Consider the following 21,053-nt stretch of genomic DNA (forward strand, 5'->3'; position numbering starts at 1 on the left):
GATGCTTGCATAGCAATGCCACCTTGTCTTCCTACCTTGTCAGTTCAGCTAATAAATTGTGAAGTTAACAGAGAAAAGTGATTTGATAGGTCAGCAGAAGAGAAAATACAAAACCTTTTTTTATTATAAGCAAAGCATTCTCTGGCAATCAAAGGAAAACTTTGTCTGCGATAAGCTGAGTAACTATAATTGGGCAAAAACTTACTCTCTCAAAGACAGCACAGAAATAGTCTCTTCAATCAATTTGTGTCAAAAGATTTTTCTTTTGTACCTTGGAATTCAGATCTAAACAAAAAGATAGACAAAAAATCCTCAAGCTGCTCTGAGTTCCCTTGTAATGATAGGTATCCTGCCTAGAAATCCACTCTTGAGCGTTGCAGTATATGGCATTTGCTTTGGCAACAGTCTCAAAGCTTTCAGAAATTTCTGGAACATTTGGGCAGCAGCTGTGAGCCTCGAGTAGCAGTAGTAATTGTATCAAGTTGTAGCTCATGATTTTCAATTCCTTCTTGGTCTGTTCTCTCAGCAGAAAAGGTCTCAACTGCTTTTTGATTCTGTCTTCCCCCCCCCCCCCTTTTTTTTTTTCCTCCTTTAGCTATTAACTGATGCATTGCTTGAAAAATCTCTTGTTGCTTGGAGCCCTAAAACGTGAGCATATTATGGAATTATTTTTATATAGGGTCAGGATTCAGCCCACTATCTGAAATAAATAATCTGTTTTGCTGGTATGGTGTTAGGTCCATGTGCTGAGGGTATCCGTGCTTTTTCCACTTGGCAGATTGCAAATAGCTGTAATGTTTTCTCTCAAAAAGTTTCAGGCACATATCCCACTCTTCATAGTGGTCCTCAGTGTTTTTGGGCAAGCTCCAGGTGCTTCTACTTGCTACCACCTGACTGCCATAACTTATCTATGTCAGCATGTCCACTGGCCTTAGAAGAGGTTGGGTAGGCCAGAATGCGTCGGATGAGCTATTGTCCTTGAAAGTATCCAACAATACAGGAAACCAAGGCTTTTGGGCAGCTTTGGGGCTCTCTCAGCAGCCTTGGTGTTTGGAGATGATGCCAGCTCATGAGAGGGGTTACAGTGTGTTTTGGGGACCCAGGACCTCTTGGCAAAGGGAATGGACCCTTCTGCTTTGGTCTAGCTCTGCTGCATTTTGGGAGCTTGAATTTGTGTTAGCACCCTGATGCTTTTGGATATCCCATTTGGCCCAGTCTGTCTGGTTGTCTCTGTGCTAAGCGATGAATCGGTGCCAGAGCCTGTGTGCTGCACAGAAACATGGTCACCCAGTAGTGAAGATGTTAGACTGGTCCTTGGCAGCGGTGCTTTGGTCCTGGGCCCAAAGACCTGTCAGTTGCAGTTCTGGGGTTAAGCTGTTCCTGAAACAAGCCCCAGCAGGCGGCTTGGATGCAGTGACCCCCTCCTTAAAGCTGCACGGATGCAGCAGTGGTAGGTACGTGTCACTGTACCAGCTGACCACTGAAACGCTTTTACTACCACGGTTATCACTTTTTGGTCTTTTTTTTCCTTCCCCTGCCTCTGGCTGAGAACTTCAGACAAGGTCCTGGGGCTGTTCCCTGCCGATGCCCCAGCATGCCGCTATCCAGCTCCTCACGTTGCATTTTTAGCTTGCTGCTTTGAGCAGCTTTCTTCATAGCTTATTACAGTGCTTGAGCCTATTTCAGCACTGTGTCTTCTTGAGTCACAACATTTGTATTTAAGCCTCTTAGTGACTAGGCCATTGCACTTTGCATTTGCCTTAAGGGTTTGGATTGAAAATGTGATATTTTTTTTTTTTTAATCTGAAAGCTTGTATTTTGAAGAGGGGAGAAAACCCCCACATGTTGGGAGGAAGGGGGAGGAGGTAGGAGTGGCTTCAGCCCTTTTCTATATTGTCAGCAGTCTCTCATTCTGCTTATATGGACAAGGCTACTGATGCTGGGAAGCAGACCCACTGAACACTTCCCTATTGTAGGTGGAAGAGAAAGTCCCTAGAGCTGTATTTTATTGCTAAGCCATTAGGAAATATGTCAACTACTGATCCAAGTAATAAAGATCAGATTTTTTTTCTGTCACTTTGGTGGAGAACTAGTTTCCAAATACCATATTATTTTAATGTGGTACAGAGGAGATGTAATGTCTTCTGACCCTTTTCAGTATGTAAGACAGATTTCTTGCAGTGTTGATGGATTAGAGAAATAAGATGGCAGAAACACAGGGCTTCAGTGCTCAAGTCCAGAGTTAACCTAATAATCTGCACAAACCCCATCCTAAATACCCATTTTGTGAAATAACGAGGATTGATGTGTGTGGTGCTGGTTGGAAAAAATCAGCAGCTGTATGTTATCTTCTCGGCTGTGTTTGCTAGGTTGTATGGAACTTGGCCTTGAGAAGCTGTGGAGATGGACGTGTTGGATGTGATTCTATGAACAGGCATGGCAACTGAAATGCTTCTAAAAATGACCAAAACCTTTTTATTGCCTAGGCCATGGGTTTTGATTTTTCCATGGTGGATGCTCAGCACTTGCTGAAAATCAGGGTCACTTGAAAAGAAACAACTTGAGATAACAATCTGTAGTCACTTTGAGAAAGACATGCTGCTATGTTGTCTGCTGTAGCTTTAAAACCAAGCGTGTTGTCAAAAGATAACTAGATGCATTGGTTTTAAGTGCAATATTATCTAGGTTTTAAAGTGTGCTTATGCATAGCAGACTTGTTATGTGAAAACATTTTCTTCTACAGAGTGCTTTCCATTTTCTCAATCGCTATCAGAAATATCTCTGTGCTGGCCCAGAGGGACTTCCTGTAATTGGGTCTTTGAGTCACAGTTGAGTAGCATGGGGCTGAAACAAAGGCTAGATTATCTAAAGCAAAATAATGTGTTTTGCTTTAGGCATGTAGGCTGCTGATGGCTAGTGTCTTAAAGTGAGATTTCTGCTTTTGCTTTTGTCTTATTTCCTATCATTAAGTCAGAAATGAAGGCTGTTTAACAGTGCCTCCTCCTTCCTGTAGCCTCTGAAAGTGTTTATTTTTACCCTTTGCTTAAGGAATAGCTTGGAGAGTTGGAGAGAAAGTGCAAAATCAGCTTATTAATTGACTGTGACAGTTTCTGTGGTCATTTTTCTGGGAGGCAGTAAGTCTCTGAAAGGATCACAAAATAAATTTAGTTTAGAGCTACATAAAAAGGTTACCTAGATTTTTCATTTAAAAAAACACTAATAGGACACCATAATACTGTATAAAAAGAATGGTACATGCAAATGGTTATGAAGCAAGGTAGTAAAAATAGCAAAAGTATTATCAATTACATGAGAATCTGTAAGCTCATTGCAAATCCTGCTGGATTTCACTAAACAGAACTTTAGCCCAACTGAGGCAAAATTGTATCATTTACCATTTTAGGAAACTATATGCATGGAATATCTTGCTTTTTTTCAGTCTCTTTAATGGTATAGTTGCTAAGACTTTACAAATAACTGATTATATCATTGTGATCCAATAAAAGTATGCTCTAGTGCCTTCTGTCCCTGGAACGTTTGGGGTTTGCTTCCATCTACTTGCCTCACTTTCTGCAGGTCTATATAAAGGTAATATTTCTGTTATTGTTTATTTTTACTTCTGTTAATTCAGTTTGCTAAAGGGAGATACCTACAGTGAGGTATTAAGTACAAATATTTTCATAGATCTTTTTTTGTTTAATTAACATGAGTCTCAGCATTTCAAAATGAAACTTGTCTTTTCTCTCAAGGGTAATTTTAACCTACACTGCAAAATGACACCCCACCCCCCACCCCCTTTAATCTTTATCAAGGTGATTTTAATCCCAAAAAACACATAGTTCATATAGGCACATAATCTTTGAAAAACCTGAACAAAACATGATCAAAGTCTGTAGCATAGGGGAAATTTATTTCATTGACTATTACTTCCACTTTTGTCTGTTATCTTGGAGAGAGGAAGAACGTGTACATGTACATATACTATACCAAGCATCCCAGAATTTCAAACCATATATTCCTGTGCAAGGAAAGCCCGAGCATGTGAGGTCACTGCGTGGGCAGTGTCACCCTCCCACGGAGGGTTGGTGGGTGCTTGGGGGGGGCAGCGCTGCTGCATGCAAGGTGCCCACTGAGTTGCCTTTGCCAGGCTGCTTTGCTGCCTCCCCACAGTAATGCGGAGAGGTGCCCTGGCACAAGAGAGTTGGTTAAGGACCCAGGTCTGCTTGATGTATGGGTGACTTCCCTACATCTTCCTTTAAGCTAGACATCTTGGTTGTCCTTTCTTAGTGCTCATGGTTTCAGTGGTTGTAACAGAACCTCGTCAGGGGGCAGATGTACTGCAGACAGCTGAAAACAAATTCTGTCAAGGTTTCTTACGCCTTCAGGCATCTCCGTTTGAAATCTTGCAGCAGCTGTGGAAGAGCAGTGTAGTGGCTTTATATATTAGGTCAGGATGGAATCGGGCTCTCAGGGATGCTCAGAGGGTTAAGTTACATTTAGGAGACCCCCAAACTGCTTTAATTTTAGTCAGACACATGCAGAAGATGCTTGGTTTTCTCACATACTGGTGTAAGAGTGTTGATAAAAATGTAACCATAGTACTACCTTAAAAGGTATTGTTTTCCACAAGAGTGTTGCTGGAAAACTTGGTGTTGTAATAGCTGAGAGCGCCTTTAGTCAGCAGGTTCCGGCATTGCCCTTGCTCATTCATTACAATCCATACAAGAAATGGAGAACGCTTTCTAAACGAAAGAGGATTCTGTCTATGATAGGCAGTTAAGGTCGAGCGAGGCACTAGGATAAATGCAGGAAATCTGTGGGTAATCCTGGGTTATGCAGAAGGATGAGGAATATTAGGTGCAGTGCAGGTAATGCTGGTCCTGATTGGCTTTGCATCTACGAGACTTGCACTACAGGTGACTGCATCCCCTTGTCTGTTTTCTCTGGAGCAGTTCTGGGAGTATTTTATTTCCTTTGATGACCTGGAAGGTCTACCTTATTCATCAGGTACCAAGTCCTTTAAAAATTTTGTTCTATGCTACCCATAATGAAACTCCTTTATCTCTACAGAAACACACCTGTGACTTTCTACCCAGCTTCAAGTCAGCCCATTATATATTTTTCAGATGAACAACTAGATGAACACTTTCAAACAAACATGCTGTTCTTTAGGGAACAACTTTCTTACCTCAGCATCGCTGCGGTCTGGGCATAACTCACTTCTTAAGCGGTTGCATTGTACTGTGTTGCTAACATGCGGTGCATTAGTGATAATTTCTTTGGGTGTTAAATATCTGTGGTTAAATGCCACTATGTTCTGTGCATTGCTGTCACTTGGTGTGAGTCACCCTCCGACCCTCATGCTTAAGCGGTGATCCCATGTACATGTTAGGACAACCTAGTTGTGGCTTACCAAGGTGGCTTCCAAGTAATTTCCTGTCATTTCCTGCCGATTGTGTGGTCTGTAGAGCACAGGAGTAACCAGTGGCATGTGCCATTTTTAGCAGAGATCGTATGTCAAGGTTAGATGGCAGAGGAGAGCTGCTCTGTTGTTGGAGCAGCCCAGCCTTTGCTGGCCGTGCCCAGGCTGTGACCCGCTGCCTGCTGTGGAGCAGCCCGGTGCCCCGCCGGGACTGGCTGGAGACTGTGGGCATGTGTGGCCGGCTGCAGCAGGGCTGTTGTACTGATCAGCACCACTATAGTTGCCAACAGCCAGCCTCTGGTGGAGGTGATGGAGTCCTGATGTCCCAGAGGAAAGAGTGGCGTGTGTGTTGTTGCAGCTAATCTGCAGGTTTTTTGAGATGTAACGCAAGGAAGCTGTGATTGCAAACACTCGGTATGGTAATACCCTTCAGCTTTATCTGTTTTGCCAGGGTTTGCAATCATTCGTGTAGGAAAGGCCAGAGAGAAACAGAAAAGATGTTTGGGCATTACCTCTCAAATACTGAGCAAAGGTCACTAGGAAATTTTGTGTAGCATCTGTCTGCGATGGATTTGGTTTAAGCCAGCTCTGTTGGTTCCTCATGTTGAGAGTTAAAACAGCTCTAAAAGTATTCCTGTCAGAAGTGAGGAGGAAAAGGAGAGAAATGACATCTGTTATTATTACTGATTTTAAATTTTCATTTGGTTTTTCCTACCGTAAACATGATGAGACAATATTCCCTCCCAATTCCCACACATAAAATACATAGTAATTGCAGTTTTGTGGAGTGTTTTTTTTGGCAGAAATGTGGAAAAATTCTGTTCTATTATATGAAAAAGAACAGAAGACAAGAGAAAGGGATGGCTTTCAGCTCTCCAGACAACAAACCTCATAATAACTTTGATACATTTAATATCAAATTTATAAATCCCTAGGTGCTGGTGAGGTAGTTTCTGTGCATCAGGGACGTTAGCTGGACTTGAACCAGTGACTTTACTGAGTCTAGAAATGCTTTCCTTGGCAAATTGGAAGTGAGGAGGAGGGGGGGAGCTTTCTTTAAAAGGTCAGGGCTTTTGGTTTTTCAGTACACAGCAGTGTTTCACTACTGTGTTTATTTTTTATCCCATATGTTAGTGGTTTCTTTTTTCTTAATAGTACCAATTACAAAATACCAATTCACCAGTAAATCAGTGCAACAGTATGTATACTGTTAATTAGTGCTGACAGCTTAAATCTTCTCCACTGAAATGGTTATGAAATCAAGTTGTCTTGATAAAAGCATCAGTGAGCTCCTGAGAAATAAAATTGTTCAGAGTAATGGAAGTTTGAATTCACAAGTAAATAAGGTCCTATGGAATGTTTTCAACGCTTGGTTCATATGTGTCCTAGTCTTGCTTAGGAGATGTTTGCCAATGTTTGAGAAGGTTTACCAAAGTTTGGGCTAAAGCCCATTTCTTTCCCGCTCTCTCCAGAGACCCCTTCATCTCCTCCTCCATTACTAGACTTCAAGAAAACGCCTAATCATCAGGTTCTCAGCCAAACAACTGCACACAGGTGAAAGCTGATGCAACATATCAATAATTTAGAGGTAGGAATTCCTCCAGAAATGAAATGTTTTAGTGAAGCTCAAAGGACAACAAACAGCTAAAGCAATACAGCTAAAGGGATGTCAGCTAGTAGAAAAAGGAGTACATGTCCATCTAAACTCTGCCCTGGTACCAGATCTCAGAGAAAATAACTCTACATTTCTGTAGCCAAGCAGAATTGTCGAACCTCCTGAGCGCCCAGGAAAGCTGAAGTGCTGCCAGATGATGGTCATGCTTTTGGTCTTTTTTTGCTATCGAGTTTTCAGGAGATTCCAGACAAAACAGTCTTCTCTACTCTCCTACAACCCCCCCAATCCTGAGAGTAGCCTAGAGAAGTATCTGATGCGCTATCAGTTTGCTGGGCATGTACCATTCGGGCTTTCTGTCCATACTCACTAGCCTTCCAGCAGCCCAGCCACATATTTTTAAAGTTTCTTTGATGTTATCTCAATTTCTTTTTCATATATTATATCATACACCTCTGGTGTGCTGGATATTTTGTTTATTCTTGCCTGTTCTATTCTATTAGTAGAAAGTAATCAGTGAACTGTCTTATACTCCCTCACTTAGAGTTGTACTGTTTGGTAACACTATTATCTGAATGGTGTCTGACTTCTGTCTTTCCCAAAAGCCTTTTTATTGATGCCTTGGCACAGATAATCTGTAAGGTGTTTTCTCGCAAAGGTTTTGTTTTTACCAGGCTGGAGGGTCAGATTTATGATATTGCTTTGGAACTCCAGCTCTGCTTCCCACCCTCCCCAGCCCCCAAGATGGTAACTTGTAAAGTTAATTTGTAGATGTACCACTGTTAATCGCTGCTTCAGAAACTAAACTTTCAAATATATGTAGTGGTGTATATATACTGCTCGCTGTTTCCTCCAGTCTGGGAAATTATTACTGCAGACTTTAAGCTCTATACAGAATAACTTGTATGCACAAGGCAAAATCGGTGTTTATTGTAAGCCAGGTTCGGATGAAGTGGAAGCTGTTTTTTTCAATAACAGTAAATCAGAACAGCTTAGACCTGGCCTTGTGACATCTTTTACAGTCAGTAAGATCTCCCAAAATGCAAGAAGAATTTTCCTCTTGGTGCTATGAACTATGCCAGAAAATGTGTTAAAGCCTTGACACTGCAAACCATACTGCACGTAAGCTTAGTTTAATTTCTGAATTGGACTTGCTTGTTGTGCTTGACAGGTAGGCCTGCTGGGTTCGGACCTTGCTTATTCTTTTCTCACATGTGAAGTATCAGGGTAGCAGATGGTAGCATGAAGTATCATGGTAGCAGCTGTAATATATGTGATGTTTTCAGTAGTATTCAATGTTTTTGTTATTCTTAGCTGCAAGACCAAATCTAACCACTGTGTTGCCTTGTATTCTTTGCAACCATTGTTTGAACTTGAAAAGCCCTTCACCTGCCCTGCTGTAACCTGAGCTGAACGATCCTGCGGGCCTGTCTATCGCATAATAGGCTTTAAGACTTAATAGGAATATTGAATATGGGGCAAACACAGGTGCGTAACTTCTGGCTTCTTTCTCATTTGCATAGTAGCAGCCAAGGAATTGAAGTGGAGAATGGTCAGGCAGCCAAGCACAAAAAAGATAAGAGCACCTCATGTAAGTGTGGTGCTTTAAATCTTTTTGCTTTAGAAGTGATTTTTTTTTTTGCCCCCTCAGGAAAATTGGACATCAAACATGGAGCGTTTGTGAGGTGGAGCGAGCAGGTGTGTGCTGGCTTTTCCCGTTCCACTTGAACCTGCGTTTGCCAAGTATTTGTGTCTGTTGGCCATTGCTCCAGCCTTATTTCCAGTAGACTGTTTTTGCCAGTTATTTTGAGGAAACTGGGATCAGCCTCTGGCCGTTGCTCATGTTTCTCAAGCCTTTCTCCTCCCTCCTGTATTCTCCTCCCCAGTGTGACATCTGTCTAAAGCAGCTGTTTTTGGTAAGAAAGCGCAGGAAGAGGTCTTCACAGAGTCGTTGACTCCGTTGTATTAAAGCACTGGCTGGGTCTGGTGGGAACTGATTCAACCTGCAAGGCTAGTAACATTTATTTAAAGGCAGCAAATACAGAGGACCTTATTTAGTCCACGGGAAAAGCTGAGCGATACTTTGTTCTCAATTACTAGAGTAGGCATGGAGAAGGAATACAGTGAAGTGCGTCAATCAGATGAGAGTCATGCCTAACGTTTGGGTAGTTGTAAGGTGATAGTACTCGGCAGCAAAAGTTGGACAGAGGGGCCAGGTGTGGAGTGGAAGCAGTTTCTTTAAAGATTTGTTCTCTGCATTCTTTCATCCAAAAGCAGCTTTTTCATTTCATTGTTACAGCAAATTGTGTTGTATTGGAAATAGAGATTATCTGACTTTAACCTGCATTGTTGCATCTGTTAGTAAAATGTTAATATATTCTCATGACATCAGTTGTAAGAGCCATCTCTTCTTGGCAAATGGCTAGCAAATCTTGACTGCTGTGACCCTCACCCATCTGTGCAGTTAAGTAACTATTTTTTCGACACCTGGAAGTGTCCCAGGAGCTCCCCTTCTCTGTGGCAGGCACTGCCATCAAACAAGCAGAGCGGTGTGCATGGGCCAGGAGGTGAGGGAATTCAGTGGCTGTGGCTTTGGTGCTGTGTGGCTCCTGCTGAGTGGCAGTAGCTCTTTTATAGCTCACTTTCCCCCCTTAGAAATGAAGGTTTGGACTGATACAAAGAGTAGAAAGGGTTATGAGACGGATGTTGTTTCTCAGAGTTGCAAGTAAGAGTTTTGTCTAAGAACTGCAACTTTGGAGCAGAGTTTTCCCACGTTAAAATAATTAAATTATTTGGCATCACAAGAGAAATGCATTTAGAACCTATCTTGTTAAATCTACTTTGTTGGCCTATCCAGTGGACAGCCTCTTGATAAGTATCTTTATTGTCATATGCAAGTTTCTCCATTACTAATAATATCCCAATTCCAAGTTCTGCTGGGTTTCCAGAAATGCAGGAATTTAGTATGAGAATAATGTTGATAACACTGATATTTTTAGTTGTTGCTAAGTAATGTTTATACAAAGCCAAGGACTTTTCAGTTCCTTAGGCCCTGCCGGTGAGAAGGCTGAAGTGGCACAAGAAACGGGGGGACACGCACAGCCAGGACAGCTGACCTGAATTGGCCAAAGGGATATTCCATATCATGGGATGTTATTGTGATCGCTGCTTGGGAACTGGCTGCGCAACAGTCAGCGGGTGGTGAGCAGTTGTATTATGCATCACTTGTTTTTCCTTTTGAATTTTATTACTATCTTCCTCTCTCTCTCTCTCTTCCATTACAGTTGTTATTGTTGTTATTATTATTATTGTACTTTATTTCAATTTTTAAATTGTTCTTAACTCACAAGTTTTAACTTTTTTTTTCAATTTTGAGGGGTCCAGAGGCACCTATTTGCTGACCAGACAATCTCTAGAGAGGTGTGCTGCTTACTGGGGGCACATCAGAGATGTCACCAAGAGACTACCAAGCCTTGTACTGTCCACTGACTATTATCCGCTGCTGCCCTCTCATGTGGGGACCAGTGATACAGTCAGGAGCAGTCTGATGAGTATCCAGAAGGATTGCAGAGCCCTGGCAGCAGTGGTAAGGGATTCTGGAGCATAGTTCTTTCATCAGTCCTGCTGGTTAAAGGGAGGGGGTTTGAAAGGGCCAGTTGAGTCTGATGAAGCAACAAATGCTTCCAAAACTGGTGCCACAGCCCAGGATTCAGCTACGTAGACTGTGGGATTTGCTTTGAGAAATCTGGTCTACTGGAGGCTGACGGGGCCCATTTGGGCATAGGCTTGCCAAACTGGTGAAGAGGGCTTTAAACTAAAGTTGCTGAGGGGATGGGAACCTCAATCCATCCCATTCCTACCAGTTTGGTGCCAGTGCCAGCAAGAGATTCCCAGAGCCTGAAGAGTGATCGCAGGTCAGCCAGAGAGCATGTAAAGAGCAGCACAAAGGAATTGCAGCCACTTCAGCCAGTAAGTCAGCTTCACTGGGGGCCCAACTTAACTGCCTCTGTGCAAACACATGTAATGTGGGGAATAAATAAGAGGAGTCAGAGATGCACACACACCTGCAGGGCTGTGATCTTACTGGCATTGTAGAGATTGGGATGGAAGGACAGGCAGGGAGGGCAAGGAGGAGATGTCACCCCCTATGTCAGTGACCAGCTGGAGTGCATGGAGCTCTGCTTGGGATGGATGAAGGCTGGGAGTTTGTGTCAGGATTAAAGGAAGGGCAGGGACAGGTGATGGCACAGTAGGGGTCTGCTACAGGCCACCTGACGAGGAAGACTGAGTGGATGAGGCCCAATATAGACAGATCGGAGCAGCCTCACGTTCACAAGCCCTCGTTCGTACCTTCAACCACCCCGATATCTGTTGAAGGGACAACAGAGCAGGGCATAAGCAATCCAGAAGGTTCCTGCAATGTGTTGAAGATAACTTCCTTCTCCAAGTGATAAAGGAGCCAATGAGTAGAGGTGCTATGCTGGACCTTATTCTCACCAACAGGGAGGAGCTCGTGGGGAATGTGAAGCTCAAGGGCAGCCTTGGCTGCAGTGACTATGAAATGGTGGAGTTCAAGTTCCTTAGGGCAGCAAGGATGCACATCAAGCTTGCTACCCTGGACTTCAGGAGAGAAGTCTTTGGCCTTTTCCAGGACTTGCTTGGTAGGGTATAATGGAATAGAGCCCTGGAGGGAAGAGGGGTCTAAGAAAGCTGATTAATATTCAAGGATCATCTCCTCCATGCTCAGGAGTAATGTGTCTCAACAAAGATGAAGTTGGACAAAAATGCCAGAAAGCCTGCATGGATGAACAAGGAGCTCCTGGACACACTCAGACACAAAAAGGTAGCCTGCAGAGGGTGGAAGCAAGGACAGGTAGCCTGGGAGGATACAGAAAAATTGTCTGAGCAGCCAGGGATCAGGTTAGGAAAGCTAAAGTCCTGATAGAATTAAATCTGGCCAAGGACATCAGGGGCAACAAGAAAAGCTTCTATAGGTACATCGGTGATAAAAGGAGGACTAGGGAAAAATGTAAGCCCTCTCCAGAAGGAAACAGGAGACCTGGTTACCCAGGACATGGAGAAGGCTGAGGTACTCATGACTTCTTTGCCTTGATCTTCACTGGCAAGTGCTCCAGCTGCATCGCCCAAGTTGAAACCTGAGTAAAGGTCTCATGGCTGCTCTGACCTCTGTGAGGAGACTGGCTTGGCCTGCTGCTAGTCCAGCTTTGAATGAACAAAAAGATACTCCACAGCCCAACTGAAATACATCTCCTTGTCATGAACTGTGGCCCACGTGTTCAGCATGCCTCCCAAAGTCAGCTGAGCTGAGTTAAAGACTGCAAGTCCAATTCTTTCATGCAAAAGGCACAATGTATAGGACATATAGTTACCTTTTCTCATAGATGGTGAGCTGTGACAGTGGCACTAGGAAAAATCTCTGGATTTCTTCCCTTCCTTGTTTTGAACAGGCAGCACTGTGTGTATTCCAGGGCCTTAACCAGAGCTGATAAAGGAAAATTATTTTTATTTTTTTTAAGTTTGTGAATGTTGGATAAGTGACAGGACCGATGTTACTGGTAGCTTGGACCATTTGGAATATCGGTGCCAGTGTTTTGTCAGGTGTGGGCTTCTCAACACAAGCCAAATCTGTGATCCCTCTGGAAAGTGTTTCAGAGAAGTTCATAAGCAACTTTGAATGTTTTTTTTTTAAAAATCATTTATTCCATGGAGTTTCAAATATCATGAAGGAAGTATATTTGTTACCGTTCCTTGTTCATTTTATTGAACAATGAAATGTATGGTTTTAAGGTCCTTAGAAAGGCATTTCCTGTATGTTCAATTATGTAACCAGCAATCAAAAATTTTATAGCAGATTTTACAAATGTTTATGTGCCTCAAAATGTCCAAATAGTTGGAAGCTCAGTCTCCTCCTTCTATGTTCCTAACCATATTCCTTGATGTCAGGAATGGTTCTTTTTTAAACACAGACACACATGCAGTAAAAATATTTTTAAATGAAGTTGTACAAGTAAATGTGCACCTCAACGTCAGTGTGTTCTGACCTATTCTTACCACGATCTGGGGGTTAGGAAGCTCAGTGGGAGCTTTGCAGAGGGCTTTTACTTTACTAAAGAAAGGAGTACTTTCAGTCTGCAGAGACCTCCAAAACTGTTACTAGGGCTTTGTGAAATGGGGTACAGTCACACTGGACCCAGTTCTGCCCATGTATATACTCCCTTCTCCTGGAGCTGGCATTAAGCTCCTTGCTTACTGTGCCCTTGTAGCCAGAGCTTGCTCTCGTCGTAACTGAGAAGTTTTGACAGTGTTGTAGAGATGAGACGCTTTTCCAGAACACAGAGTCAGGAACAGAGATACAACAGATTTCAAGTTAATCTGTATTTTACTTAGCCATGCCTTCCTGCTTAGGTCCTCTGCTCTTGTGATGCTACACGCTAAAATTACGAACTAACAGATGGAGACTCTTTATAAAAATGCTGTTGCTTATTGCTGTTTGATGCTGTTACTTTAGGTTCATAGAAAGTTAAATAATTGTCTTTTCCTTGCATCATTATCTCTGTAATATATGAGAAAGGTCACATGATGGTTTTACCTTTTGGTGTTGCTTAAAGCAGCTCCATGGAAGTGCAAGTTAACACAATACATCAAATTCGATGGTAGGGTCAACAGGCTTTATTTTACAAAGCTGAACCAAAAAAAAGGTGTGTTTTAAAAAAATCTAGACCTTCCCTTTATGTATCCCCATATCATGTTTATTTAGAAATTAAGTGCTTTCCCTTTATCTCAAGGCAGAGACATCTGTGTGTGCAGTGAGCCAAATGCAGCTTATGGTTGCAGTTGATGTTTTGGATGCCTTTTTTTGTCTTACCCCTTGAATACAGTGGAAGTGCTACTGAAGAGTAGGGGACTGGACTCTGAGGGTCAGACTTGGACAGCTCATTGTTACATCAGTGATTGATTATTTTTTTTTTGGTTTTGGTTTTTTCCTCTTTCATTTTTCCTTTTTAAAAATGGAGGGAAACTTGTAGATGGATTCTGGTAATCATGGTTTAAAGGATCTCACTATGTGGTGTCATTGCAGTTTGAAGACACTCTGTTTTATTTCATTAAAACTAAAAAAAAGATGGCACCATGAAGTAAAAATCAGCCATACATATATCCTTGCATATTGGTCTTGGCAATGCTGATATACTGCCTTCATTCTTCCTTTATCTTACCTTGGCTGCATGTGGTAGGTCAGCCAAAGACTGCTTTCTTACTTTGCTAACCTTTACTAGGATTTTGATGGATATTGGCTAACGTTGCGTGAGGTTTTTTTGAGCCTCACATCCTGCTTGAGGAGAATTAGTTGAAAGGGGCAAGTATGTGTTCAGTGTTAGTTTTGTCAGGAAGGGAGGAAGGCCTGAGAATGTGAATTAGTAAGTCTCGAGCCAGTCTGATACGCCCACAAGGCAGCCTGCAGGACCACAGTGACTTTTGATGGAAGTAGTATTTTACTGTGGAGGTGGTGTGTGTTCTCATTCTTGCAGAGAAAACTTGCTAGTGAGAAGTGGGTTGACCAAGCTTCCAGCTCATGTGACTGGATGTAAACAAGCGAGTATTTGTTCCCATTAATACAGCACCAGAATAATTCCCGATGCCTTTTTAAGCCTCTTGTGCAGTCACAGGTGGCCTTGCTGTGTTTGGGCACATTGAACTGAAGAAGTAGGGTCATCTCAGATTTTCAGAAACTAGGGCACAAGAAAACTGAGCAACTCGCCAAGCTTGCACCACGTATTTGTGACAGATCGAGATGATGATCTTGGGTCTTTCCAGTCCCAGCCTTACACCCTGGTTGCTGAGGTTTAATCTCATACTGGAGTCCCTCACTTCCTTTTAAAGTGCGCGTTCCTCATGTAAAGGAAACAACTCGGTACCTGATGTCTTGGAACAGTGCTTAAGTAATAGTCTTGCCTCAGGACACAATGCTGTAAGTATGTGGTGCTGGGAGGTTGAAACTTTAATTGTTTAAAAAAAAAAATTACGTGTCTTGAGATGAGGGAGAAAATTTGGGACTGCGTTCTTACGCCTGTCTCCCCAATAATCTTGGGGCAGGTGTTTGCAAAACACAGCTGCTTTGCAAAAGTTAGGCCAGACTGTGCATTCCAGTCCAGCTTTCTGCTCAACGGGAACACGGAGTGTACTTTTGAAAGGATAACAGTGTGACTTTTAGAAGTTCTTCCCATTATCTCAGTTTGATAAAAGCATTCTTCAGCTCAGCAGGGCTCTCTAAAAGTTAAACTGCATTGTTCTGTTTCCCACTGTGACTCCACTGCTCTCAGGAAAAGCCCACGTGGCTGAAGATGTAGGAAAATAAAGTCAATGAAGCCCTAGGGAACCATAACAAAATGGGGGAAAAAAGCAGCGTAGCCTGTCAAAATAAGAATTGAAGAGCCTTAACCTAAGTTCAAAAAGAGCTTTCCTTCTTTCTGCTTCACTAATACCTACCAGTGAAAACCAAAGAAGCATGCTGCGAGCAAAAGGCATCTGAAGTGGGAGCGGGAGAAGGGTGTGTGGGACAGGGGAAATACTAGGAGCTCTTGGAAGGAGGAGAACAGATTGGAAGGTGCAATATGGTGTGGAAATGTATGGTTTCATAAGTGAAAATTTTAGCATCATAAAGTAAGAATTGTATTTATGGAATTAAACCCAGCAACCAACAGTTGATAGTATTAAAGTCACTAGGAGTTTCTGTACCCAAACAAGTTCCTTTAGAAAACTATCCCTTCTATTTTTGCTCAACTGTAATACTCTTTTCAGTATTGCTTCTATTGAAGGATACTGTAGTGAGGAGTGTTACTCATTGTTAATGCTGCTGCTTCTGTATGTGCAGGAAAAGCCTATCTTCAGAAGGGGAGAAGTTAATATCAAAATTAATATTCAACACAACTAGTTAGGGAGCATGTGCCAGCAGGTTGCTGACAATAACATGTTTGAAGAAACATTCAGTGTTATCTTTGGATATGCTGCTTAATTTTTGCATGCCTCAGATTCCCATTTGCAAAATGAGAATAGTAACCTTTTGTATTTTAGTTTTTCCACCAGGCTTTTCTGTGTCTGGGTATTTGGTTTCAGAGCTCGCCAAGACGGGATAGAGAAGGAAGTTATCTTCAACACGCTGCAGGAACCTTCTGGATTGCTTATGCCCTGCTCTGTTGTCCCTTACACCTGTGACACACCTGCAGTATTTTAGCTCTGTGTTTTTACACTGATTTTTGACCTAGACAGGGCCAGCCAATGATACCTCGTATTTTTCAGGAACAGCGCAGCTTGATGACATGGCTAAGTATGTTCTAATGTGGAAGTAATGACACTTACTAAAAAAGAAGTTTTATACATCTTAGGGTTCTGCAAGTGGGTCAGTGATTATTGTGATGATGGTTGAAGGATGAGAGAAAGACAAGGCTTTTAAAGAAAGGTGAGATCTCTTACTGGAATGTAAGATTTAAGTGGCTAAAAACACATAAGCTTTCAGGCACCCACACCCTTTGTCTGGTCCAAGATAGAAGCCACAGACTTGGCTAGAGTAGTTGTTAAATGTGGGTTTACTGTTGATTTAGTAGTAACCTCTGCCAGAGAAAGGAATACTTTGGGGATCTAGAATTCTTAACTGAACAGAAAAAGGAAAATTTGATGCTTCATTTCTTATGTCTTTTACGTGTACTTAATTGAGGTGTTTTAATCCATGTGTTAGTCTTTCATTTTTTATTTTTACAGTGCAGGAGATGCACTTCTGTAACAGCTTCGAACTGTATTTCTGGATAATGACTGGTAAAGTGGCCAGATATTGATCTGATACCTCTACATGAGAGTTTTGAAACTTATATGCAGGTTTTTCACTCAGTTTAAGGACATAACCATGTATATATTAAAACTTACCAAAGAGATTTATTTTCAGCTTGTGTGTCACTCTTTAATTTGAAATTTCATACATTATACACTTGATAGAAAGATCTTTACTGATGCTGTATTCTGTCTACTCAGATTGCTGCTTTTTATTGCAAGGTTCACATCGAGATAATGGGGAGATGTAATAATCCTTCCCCTTTCAGGTAGATCTGTGCTGAACTGGGAGGCACTGGTTTGCCTTGGGTTGCCTGAGAGAGCACTTTCTGGTCAGCATTCACTACTTTAGACGTTAAAAGGAGAAAAGTTCCCAGTAAAGCCACTTCAGTGCAGGATTTAGGAAGTCTCCACTTCCTTCTCATGCGTGCAAAGTACACAGTGGGTGCAATGATCCCTGCAGATGGAGAAGGGCTTTAGATTAGGCTAAGAGACTTGTAGAAACCATTTTTAAACCTTCAGCTTTTGTTGAAGGGTTTGTCCATTATTCAGGGCTTTTGTCCATATGATGCGTGTTTTCTATTTTTAATGGCTGTTTGAGTTCTAGGGCACTATGTTCAAAGACTAACAAGAACTTTTTAGTATATGGTATCCTTTCTTGTGTGGGTGGGATTTTTTTTTATTTTTTGCCAGTTTTTGTGGAACAAAATTAGTTTTTCTTTTCATGCTGTGTACTTAAGGATACAGAAACTATATTGACCCTACCCCACCAAGCAGTCCAAGTATGCAGTAGTTCATTTGATTACTTACTGGCTGAAGAATAAGGTATTAAATCTGTTGAAATCTGTATTGATACACTGTGAAAATCTGGTATACTTACGTAAACATTACTTTGGCCATAATTCTGGAAATATAAAATAAGTGCTTAGACTACTCCAGTTATATAAATGAAAATTTGTATGAGAAGTCACCTTTTGATAAACTACTGTTATATTGTATACCGGCAGTAGTGATGAATTTTGAAGAGTGATTTAATGGTTTGTAAAAGCAGAACAGGTAATAGACAAGCTACAAGAGGGTGAGGACTGTCTCATTATATTTACAGAACACTTAACCCAACAGTGAACCCAAAGCCTATGGCAATAATTAGTAATAATAATTGTACTTTTTTTTTTTTTTCCCCCAAGGTCACTAGCAAGTGTAGGAAAATAACTTGGAAGACAACTTTTTGCAGGCCCTGGCAGAAAGAGAGGAAGCCAATATTACTGGAAAAATTTCTGTGAGTACCTGTGACATCGCAATCTTCTTAACAGCTTGAAATTGAATCTGAATAGGAAACAATTTTTTTTTTACAGGAACACTTCAGGTGGAACATTTGGAAAAGATTATTTGACTTAAGAGAGATTTCTTGAAGCCTAGAGTTTTGGGGGGTTTTTTTGGTTTTTGTTTTTTGTTTTTTTTTAATTAAATAAGCAAAGCATGTGAAAACACTGCCCAGAAATCTACAAAAGGTAAGTGATGAGCTGAAGGATACAAGAGTAAAAACATCCAGTGAAGCGTATTTTGATTTCATTAGTTGTTGTAGATTCCTGCCTTGCAAAATTCATTCCCATGTGTGCTTTACATAGAGGAAGGTGCAGCCTGTTGCTGGGAGAGACTCGCTTTGAAGCTCATTCACATAGATGCTATTGGAGTTTCCCTGATGAGTTTTGGTGGGGTGCTTGATGTGTTGGGCCTAATGTAGGAAAGCGTTATGAACGTGGCCGTGTGCCTCTTGGCTCAGCCAGCTCACACGCGCTAGCAAAGCTGTCCATGCGCTGTGCTTGCCAGTGCTTTACTTGACCAGGATAATGCTGGCAGACGCTGCTTGGGAGTCTCTCCTGCTTGGTCTGTCACTCCCTCACATTCATGTGGGTGTGCTCTGAGGACAGTGTTGCTGAAGTTTAAATTGCCACTTGCAAATATAGCTATATCAATATCCTTTGGTTTCAAGGGGTGATGGTCCTATATCTTTGGCTTTTTAATAACTTCAGTTTTGCACAAAGAAGAGTTTGTGCCCTCCTGCTTTACAAGGAGGGAAGTTTTGAATTTCACCATTTAAGTTCAATCTGCTTCCATTTAAACTTCATAACACAACTGAAAATGGGCCCAGAATGGTCATCCTGGCCTTACTGCTGGGTTTAGTTAGAATAGTGTTGTTTCTTGCCTTCTTTATGGCGTAGCAGGAGCCTGGATTTCTGTTTGTTAGATTGAGTGTCATGTTAAAGAAAAACAATACAAGTGACTGCAAAGGCAGCGCTGGGTGTTCTGGAAGTCAAAAGTGATCGTGATCTTGTTTCCTGGTTCTGCTTGCTTAGGAAGTTGATCAGGCATATGCTAATGATTTTTTTGCTTTCCTTCCTATTGAAGCACAAGCCTAACTCCCCTCCCTCCCTCCTGTAATTCTAGGATCAATATTTATTCTTTTATGGCTAGCTAATTAATCTCTAGAATTTGCAGAGGAAATGCTTCCTGAAGTGTGGTTCCACAACATATGTGAGCAAGCTTTCTCAAGAAGCTTCAAACACCTTGTGGTTTCAGCTGCCTGACAAATATCCTGGGAACTGTGCTTCTTGGGATATTTAGGGATTTCTGTGGGAGAAGTAGGACACAAAAGGTTAAATGTATGGTTTAGCTGTGCAAATGGAACCACATGTTTACCGTAATGTTTAAAAAAACTCCAACAACCAGCATTTGCTCATTTTAGCACCTTACTCCTGCAGTTCCTTTTCTGGTTGTAGTTTTCAGAGCATCCTATAAAGGAAATGTAATTTCTTTATTTTACAGAGGGGGGTACTACTGAGTCATGCAGAACTGTTCGAGCGCAGAGAAGGACTGTCCATTTATACCAACAGATATTTCTGGCTTTAAGTAAAAGCAGCAGGGCCAAGCCCAGCATTTTGGGCTGGCTGAGACCTCTCTATGGATTGATTCCAGTCCCCAGACTGTGCTGACCGGGGTGCTATGTGGGTCTGGAGGTTGGAAATGAAATGTGCTTTTCTGTTCTCTGAGGAGGGCACTGGCAAGAGTTGAGGTCAGTAATAGGCTTCTCAGTCTTGGGGACATGGTGCAGTAGCATTCGTTGGGCACCTGAAACTGGATCCAGAGCAGTCTGTGGACTCCTGGAAGCTTCTGCTACAGATTCCCCTCCTTAGGTGAAACTCAACCCTGAGAAACCTGGACAGAAAAAGGTAGAATAGGTTCATATGCTTAAAATGATTATTTTTTTCTTAAACTGCTTGCGTTTACTAAACCAAAAGAGGTTTTGGGTGATTTTTTTTGTTGTTGTTGTTTGCTTCCTGATGCTCTGAGGCATGTCTTTATATGTTGATGCTAGTTTGGTTCCCCTCTGTGCTCTTGTGCTGTGTATCCTTACACTGCTGTCACAGAGGATATTGAACCAAGCAGACGGGAGCCACCACAGCTGTGCTAAGCAGAGCTTGGGTTCAGAAAGCACTGGTAAGGTTTCAGTGCTCTGCCTGGTGAGTTACATGTGGGTATCTAAAAAATGAAGATAGATAAATTATGGGCTAGCCTTTAAAATTAAAATAAAAAATTAATAGTTAGTGTCCCATCAAAATGAAGACAGCTGGTCTCAATTCCCAATTTCCCAGGCCCCCTGCAGTGATACAGTTTCTAGGCCCCCAAAACAGCCTCTGGTTATGTATGAAAAGTTTTTGGAACAGTGAGTATTATTACAAGCTATTCGGTACATACCTAGATAAAATGAAATATATCAAGTGTGCAATTTCAGCCTCAGCTCTGATTCCCCTGCAGTTTGCTGGTTTACAGGAGACCCCATAATATTTTCTTAATACACTTCAGTGTGGGAACGCGTTTCAAATAGTGATGCAGAATATAAACCTGTTGGCTACAATCATAAATGCACACAGACATTTTTGTTTTTTACTGTTGTGTGCCTAATGAACCAACAGCATGGAGGTATTCCCTTATGAAACCATGCTTGAGGTTTTTTTTTTTTTTTTTGTCTTGACAGTGCCACCTGTATTATTACTGGAGCTACAGGTGATTCTGTACATTTTTAGGGGTTGCACTTGGGCTGTAAGACTCTGTATGGTGGTTGCTGAGAAGACCGGCCTACCCAAAGAAAACACTGCTTCCTTTGAAAGCTAAAGCAGC

The 21,053-nt window shown here is 41.9% G+C and overlaps 1 protein-coding gene across 1 annotated transcript in view; it reads left to right on the forward strand.

Moving 5' to 3' along the window:
- The window catches only part of CFAP299 (cilia and flagella associated protein 299), a 221,640-nt gene that overhangs the window by 57,303 nt on the left and 143,284 nt on the right, over positions 1 to 21,053 (forward strand). Inside the window, 1 exon segment of the mRNA XM_040582333.1 lies at positions 18,079 to 18,154. Within this exon segment, the coding sequence (XP_040438267.1) occupies positions 18,079 to 18,154 (76 nt within the window).

This window comes from Falco naumanni, chromosome 1 (assembly GCF_017639655.2).
Source record: "Falco naumanni isolate bFalNau1 chromosome 1, bFalNau1.pat, whole genome shotgun sequence".
NCBI classification, from domain to species: Eukaryota; Metazoa; Chordata; class Aves; order Falconiformes; family Falconidae; genus Falco; species Falco naumanni.